The sequence below is a fragment of the Ammodytes marinus genome (genome assembly GCF_949987685.1).
Source record: "Ammodytes marinus genome assembly, chromosome: 16".
Classification (NCBI taxonomy): domain Eukaryota; kingdom Metazoa; phylum Chordata; class Actinopteri; order Uranoscopiformes; family Ammodytidae; genus Ammodytes; species Ammodytes marinus.
This window is the reverse complement of record NC_137220.1, coordinates 28885648-28893697: the sequence shown is the minus strand read 5'-3', so window position 1 is coordinate 28893697 and position 8050 is coordinate 28885648. Positions and strand designations below refer to the sequence as shown.

General features: G+C 41.5%; 1 protein-coding gene across 1 annotated transcript in view; it reads right to left on the bottom strand.

Annotated features, from left to right (window-relative positions):
• The window catches only part of rab11fip4a (RAB11 family interacting protein 4 (class II) a), a gene marked incomplete at both ends in the record, with an annotated part of 213437 nt that overhangs the window by 181780 nt on the left and 23607 nt on the right, over nt 1–8050 (bottom strand). The window contains one exon of the mRNA XM_080044274.1: nt 7572–7660. Coding sequence (XP_079900400.1) covers nt 7572–7660 — 89 coding nt within the window. The remainder of the gene's footprint in view (nt 1–7571; nt 7661–8050) is intronic.

Below are 8050 nucleotides of genomic sequence, written 5' to 3'. Positions count from 1 at the left end.
GTCAGAAAACTAGTCCAACATCCTGACTATGAAAATGTGAGTTTCAAGTAATCCTTTACTACACGAAGCAAACAGTGACAGTTAGCAACACAATACATTTTTTAACAGTAAAACTTTATTATAAATGAGTGATCACAATACAAATGATAGATTATCTATTAGGGAATTTGCAGCTCTGACTAATTATTTCTATACTTAAAAAAAAAAAAGATAATGCCTTTCCAGTGAATCTTGACATGATACATTCCTTTCCTGCCTCGTTACTGTACATGTTTACATGTTACCTCAGCATGGCTTCACAACCAAAGCTTTTTCACTCCACTGGGTTGTAGATCATTCCCCAGTTTAACCTGTAGAGACATACAGTATCTCACAAAAGTGAGTACACCCCTCATATTTCTTCAAATATTTCATTATATCTTTCCATGGGAAAACACTGAAGAAATTACACTTTGATATAATGTAAAGTAGTCAGTGTACAGCTTGAATAATAGTGTAAATTTACTGTCACCTCAAAATAACTCGACACACAGCCATTAATGTCTAAACTGAAGGCAACAAAAGTGAGTACACCCCTAAGAAAAAATTTCCAAATTGGGCCCAAAGTGTCAATATTTTGTGTGGCCACCATTATTTTCCAGCACTACCTTAACCCTCTTGGGCATGGAGTTCACCAGAGCTTCACAGGTTCCCACTGGAATCCTCTTCCACTCATTCATGACAACATCACGGAGCTGGTCGATATTAGAGACCTTGCGCTCCTCCATCTCCCGTTTTATGAAGCCCCAAAGATGCTCAATAGGGTTTAGGTCTGGGGACATGCTTGGCCAGTCCATAACCTTTACCCTCAGCTTCTTTAGCAAGCCACTGGTTGTCTTGGAGGTGTGTTTGGGGTCGTTATCATGTTGCAATACTGCCCTGCAGCCCAGTTTAAGAAGGTTGAGTGCACGTTTTCAGCGTCATACCAAGAGGTTGGCTTTGGAAAATTGACGTATGAGTGCTGCCAGCATTGCTGCAGGGCTTGAAGGGGTGGGGGGTCAACCTGTCAGTGCTCAGACCATACGCCGCACTCTGCATCATACTGGTCTGCATGGCTGTCGTCCCAGAAGGAAGCCTATTCTAAAGATGATGCAAAATAAAGCCCACAAAAAGTTTGCTGAAGACAAGCAGACTACGGACATGGATCACTGCAACCATGTCCTGTGGTCTGATGAGACCAAGATAAACTTATTTGGTTCAGATGGTGTTAAGAGTGTGTGGTAGCAACCAGGTGAGGAGTACAAAGACAAGTGTGTATTGCCTATAGTCAAGCATGGTGGTTGGAGTGTCATGGTCTGGGGCTGCATGAGTGCTGCCAGCACTGGGGATCTACAGTTCATTGAATACCAACATGTACTGTGCCATACTGAAGCAGAACATGATCCCCTCCCTTCGTAAACTGGGCTGCAGGGCAGTACTGCAACATGATAACGACCCCAAACACACCTCCTAACGACCACTGGCTTGCTAAAGAAGCTGAGGGTAAAGGTTATGGACTGGCCAAGCATGTCTCCAGACCTAAACCGTATTGAGCATCTTTGGGGCTTATTAAAACAGGAGATGGAGGAGCGCAAGGTCTCCAGTATCCACCAGCTCTATGATGCTGTCATGAATGAGGGGAAGAGGATTCCAGTGGCAACCTGTGAAGCTCTGGTGAACTCCATGCCCAAGAGGGTTAAGGTAGTGCTGGAAAATAATGGTGGCCACACAAAATATTGACTCTTTGGGCCCAATTTGGACATTTTAACTCAGGGGTGTACTCACTTTTGTAACCGGCAGTTTAGACATTAATGGCTGTGTGTCGAGTTATTTTGAGGGGACAGTAAATTTACACTGTTATATAAGCTGTACACTGACTACTTTACATTGTATCAAAGTGTCATTTATTCAGTGTTGTCCCATGAAAAGATATAATGAAATATTTGAAGAAATGTGAGGGGTGTACTCACTTTTGTGAGATACTGTACATAAAACGTTGTATGTTACAAGTTAGGCGGTTTTTGCATAAATACTTAGCTCATATTCTGTTGACTGTGACATATTTAAACTGTATTTACCTGAGGATAATGTCAGGGAAACCAGAAATCTTGATGCAATTTTCACAGTTTTCAGCTCAGACTCCTGCCTGTTCAGGTTCAGTTGTAAAGCTTTTGGTTTAGAAGTGGTAAGTGTGCTGACATTTGCTGTAGAAATGAAGCTAAACATCGATCTCCATGCTGCATTGGCCAAAAGTAAACAAAACTGACAGCTGGGCGTGTGCCATGCCCGTATAGGTTGGTATAGAGTAAATGAGCAGGGCGGTGCATGCACGCCCATGTTGATCTGACCAGTCAGAGCAGACTAGGATTTTTGCGAAGGGGGGTAGATGTCAAAACCAACCTTTTGAGATAGAGAGCAGAAGAGGCTGGAAAAGGCGATGAAGAAATGGGAAACGGTAGAAAACTAATGGGTTTTTTGAACAATAAACCATTAAAACCTTTTCTAGTAGACCTCGGAAATATACATTTAAACCCGAGTTTTTGCATAATATGTCCCCTTTAAAGAGGACCTATGATACTTTTCGACTTTTATGACCTATAAACGTTGTTATAATGATTTATAGTCATAGAGTATCAAGTAATTACGTACATGCATTTCGACGTAGTCCCTGCTGACCGTCTGGGGTGGCTATGCAGAGCACTAAAAACTATGGCAGCCGGTCGAGCCGAACTTGTTCAAATTTCAGGGTTGTGTCTGTCACGCTGGGGTCGTTTCTGTCATGTTTCCATATATGGTAATGCTGCCGCTCAGGCAAGCTCCGGCTGCATGCCCCCACCTTCCTTAAAATTTCCCGCTGCTGGAAGGAAGGTAACCAATCACAACGGAGTGGGGTTTGCAGCAGGGGGGGAGGGGCGGAGAAGCTCAAAGCAGTGTGTAGAGAGAGACTGCTGTGCTCGCTAGGGTAAGAGGAAGAGTGTCCCGAAAATCTACATAGTTTTTTGTGATGTGATTCGTGTCAGGTTGCTCTATAGCAGTTTTTAACAAGAAATGAAGACCAGAAAAGTAGTATAATAGGATCTCTTTAAGGTTTCGAGGCTGTCGCTTGAGCTTCAGTTCCCTCCACAGATCTATTGGATTAAGTTCCGGAGACTGGCTAGGCCACTCCATGACCTTAATGTGCTTCTTCTTGAGCCACTCCTTTGTTGCCTTTGCTGTATTTTTAGGATCATTGACGTGCAGGAAGAACCATCCACGACCCATTTTAACAGACCTGGCTGAGAGAAAGAAGTTGTCACCCAGTATTTCATGGTACATGGCCCCATCCATAGTTCCCTCGATGCAGTGAAGTCCACCTGTCCCCTTAGAAGAGAAACACCCCCAAAGCATAATGTTTCAACCTCCCTGCTTGACTGTGGGGATGGTGTTCTTGGGGTCATTGTCAGAATTCCTCTTCCTCCAAGCATGGCGAGTCACTATGATACTAAAGAACTTAATTTTGTTCTAATTTGACCACATCACCAAGCATTCTCTGAGTCGTTCAGGTGTTCATTGGCAAACTTCAGACGGTTCTGTACATGTCCCTTCTTGAGCAGGGGGACCTTACGGGCACTACAGGATTTCAATCCATTACGGCATAGTGTGTTACCAATGGTTTTCTTGGTGACTGTGGTCCCAGCTGCCTTGGGAACATAAACAAGCTCCCCCCGTGTAGATCTGGGATGATCCCTCACCTTTCTCATGGTCATTGATACCCCACAAGGTGAGATTTTGCATGGAGCCCCTGACCAAGGGAGATTGATGGTCATTTTGTGTTTCTTTCATTTTCGAATAATTGCACCAACAGTTGTTTCCTTCTCACCCAGCTTCTCGCCAATGATCTTGTAGTCTATTCCGGCCTTGTGCAGGTCTACAATCTTGTCCCTGATGTCCTTAGAAAGCTCTTTGGTCTTGCCCATGATGGAGATGTTGGAGTTTGATTTATTGACTATGTGGACAGGTGTCTTTTATACAGGTAACAAGTTGAGACAGGTGTGTTTTATACAGGAAACTAGTTGAGATTAGGAATACTTTTTTTAAAGCACAAGGATTAATCTGTGGGAGCCAGAATGTGATTTTCTGGATTTTCTTTTTGATATTCTGTCTATCACTGTTAAAATAAACCTAGCATTAAAATTATAGACCGCTCATTTCATTTTAAGTGGACAAACTAACAAAATCGGTGAGGGATCAAATACTTATTTCCTCCACTGTTGGTGGTGTGCCCCAGGATTTTGTAAATGTAAAAAATGTGCCGCGGCTCAAAAAAGGTTGAAAATCACTGACCTACTACATAGGTTTTTTGTGTTAGGTAGCACATACAAAAAAAACTATGTAGTAGGTAACACAAAAAAATACCTGGAAATGATCAGAATCTATTCAGGACCAACTTAGGGGTAAACTGAGACAGACCAGAGAAATCAAGGGGGTAAACTGATCCACCTACTTTTCCCACTCTGAAACTACCATAACAACACATCCTGACAGCTAGCTTGTTAGGTAGCACAACAACAAAAAAACGCATGAAGTAGGTAACACAATGAAAAAAAACTATGTGTTAGGTAGCACAAAAAAAAACGCATGTAGTAGGTAGGTAATTTTTTAGGGACCCCAGGAAGAATAGTTGTCACAATGGGGATCCAACAAACAATAAACAATAAACAATAAACAAACCCCAAAAAAAACATATGTAGTAGGTAACACATATCTATGTAGTAGGTACTACAATTTTGTGTACCTTATTGTAAAGTGTTACCCTAGTCTTGTTTGAAATCAGTTTTGCCACCCCTCTCCTATGCACAGCCGTATAAGATGATGAGTAGTGATACTTAAAGCCCAATTGTTTTAATTTAGCATGTTCTGTATCCAAAAGATGTTTGTCCTGTAAAAATGCCACCTCAACTCTATCTATTTTTAGTGTAGTTAATATCTTACTTCTCTTAATGGGATTGAAAAGGCCATTCCCATTATGAGTTGCTATTTTAACTGCCTGCATTCAGTGTCCAACAAGGGGGGGGGGGGGTGAATTAAACCAAAAACACACCACCATTAGTGTCCATAAGTAACAAGATGCATCACAGGTTACACGCCGAGCCATACACCACAACTCCCTCCTGATAGAAAACTCTGAACCTGGCGGGGAACAGAGTCTGAAATCGGATTTTCTTCCCCTTCAGGACCGCTTTCGCTTTGGCATATTCCTCTTTTTAACACATCAGGCGCGTAGTCGTGATCCAGGTTCACTCTTTTTCCGTGGTGTTGAAATCCTCACTTTTGCCAGGCCATTTTCAGCAGCTCTTCTTCCATCCTGTAGTTTGACATGGGGCTTCCCCAGAGTCCCCAACTCTTCCACTCAGAGTTGGTCAACTCAGAGTTTGTTAACCCCGCTTCCTGAAATAGGCCCCAGGCCTAACTTTGAAATATTTTACAAACTAACACAATAAACAAATTAAATATCACCCTCCACTTTAGGCATCAGCAATAAATTCCTTCTGCTTTGCAATCCCCCACCTCCAGCTATGAAAGGAATTAGGGGAGAGTGGGGTAAAGTGAGACACTTTTTACATTTGTAAGCAAGCTAAAACAATTTATAAGCAAAATGTACACATTTCCCATTAATTCAGGATGTTTCCTAGAAATGGAAATTTTTTTTATTATTCAGGACCAGCTTAGGGGTATACTGAGACAGACCAGAGAAATCAAGGGGGTAAACTGATCCACCTACTTTTCCCACTCTGAAACTACCATAACAACACATGTTGTATCCTGACAGCTAGCTTGAAACTACACTCCACACACAGTCTAAACACTTGAAAGTAACTCTGATCAATTACAAAATGTAATTCATAATGTTCTAATTAACATTCAATGACAGATAGGTTAAAACACAGTCTGGGGGTAAGAACACAGGACCCTTAGAGCCAGCTAGTGTCTGGGCATCAGAGCAAAGGACAATCAGAACCAGCTAGAACAGCCTGGGACTCGGAACACAGGACTAGACCCACCTGTCATTTTCCATCTTTTGATATGATGATCGATTAATATTTTTCTGCATTTGTTTTATTGGGATTATTCATTGAATAAAGACATATTACTTAGAGTCCAGTCATGTTAAAGGTCACTCTCCTGTTCCCTATATACATACCTGCCAAACCATGCCCTTGCTGACACCCCTCCAACCTCCACATCTGGCCCGCATTGTCTCTTAATTATAATGGGTTTATTAAAAGAGGGCACAGACACTGTCTCACTTTCCCCCACAGCATTTGTTTCACTTTACCCCACCGCCACAATTTGCGAAAAAACTACCTGTTTGCAATTCAGGCTAATATCAGTGTTTCCTCCAGCGCTTTATGGCTAAGGTGGCCGCCTTAGCAACGCCAGCCCCCCGCCTTGACTACCGACCGAAGTTTCAGTAAGTTTACAGAAGTGCCACACTGTTACTGTCTTTGAAATGCATTTAGTCATTTTAAGGGGAAAACACATTGTATTTATTATTTCAACTATTGAGTTATTTTTCAAACAGTATGCTAGTGTAGGCCAACAAGATATATTTTCTGAATTTTCAATGCTGCTTTATTTTTATGTTTTAAATTGGGAAATACATGTTCCAAAACGACTAATAACCTCTGTATTTAAAAATAAAGTAGGCTAAAAATAACCATTAATGAATTATAGGCTATCGCATCACAATGGGCCTATTGTCCACAATAACCGCACAACAGCCACTCATCAAAAAAGGAACTTTAAAAAGTTGAATTTGCACTTTGATGTGCATACACATGTTAAGTGTATGGTCCATTATTTGTATTGAGTGTGTCTGCATAGTATTGCACCAAAACAGTAGAAGTTTTCTTTAATTGTGCTTTGTACTGTCTGCATGTTTGCACAAAATTTGTACCTGCACATAGCAAACAAAATTGCAGAACTGTAAGGTCTGTTGTATTTTTGTATTCAAATAAGCAGTTGTTTATTTCTTTACTGCGCATTGGCATCTTTGAGCAAAATACCCCCAATTTTCACCTCCCTTGATCCTGGACAGTGACCACCTTGACTATGACATTTTCTGGTGGAAACACTGCTAATATTCAACATGGTTTGATATGTTGGTAGTTCATCAACATGTATGATACAAGTTTTTCTACCTGAATCAATTTGCTTTGGCACAACAGTTGATTAAGTTGACAGCAAGAAAATGTACTTTTACATGCAAAAAAAATATTGCTTACACGAGGTCCTCTCCTTCATGGCCAAGGGGAAATGGGAGGGGCTTGTAAACATTATGCTCACATCACCAAAAATGTGCTCCATTGCCTAGATACAGGGGGTGTCTCACATTACCCGATGCCTCACATTACCACGTTCTCCCCTACTATCTAGTCCCACCTTCCATTATGAAAACAAAGGCACAACAATTTTCCTTTTTCAATGTGGAGACCACACTTTGTGACACCACTCTTGTTGACTATATAATCATTTTGAATTGAGTAAATCGGTTCAAAGTATTAAGATCATACCTGGTAAATGTAACCATTGTCAGTAACAGACGGCTGGTTCGAGGTGAAACTGTGAGGACCCACAGCCATCTTCAGAATCTCCTCGCAACCTAACAGGAGGGGAGGAAGAAGGGCAGATACAATGCAGTGTTAAACTAACTGTCATGTCTGCCTATCAGTCAGCCAGAGCCACCAAGACAAGCACAGCCTATTCTGATTAAGGTCTATACTCTGGTTCAGACTATATTCCAAATAAGATGTATACTGTATATGGTCAGCAGCTACGGGTATCTTCTCGTTTACATGTTTATCAGCATATTCTGAGTGACGTTCACTAGTAGTGGTAGAAGCGTCATGACGGCCTTCAACACGTTCATTTCAAGCAATTATTCCCGTACTATATAAGGAAAGGGAAAATCTTTATGGCATTGCCGTTGTATTGTATTTTGTCAGCCGTAAAGCAGGAATGCGGATATTCAGTGCAATTAAAGTGTATGCAT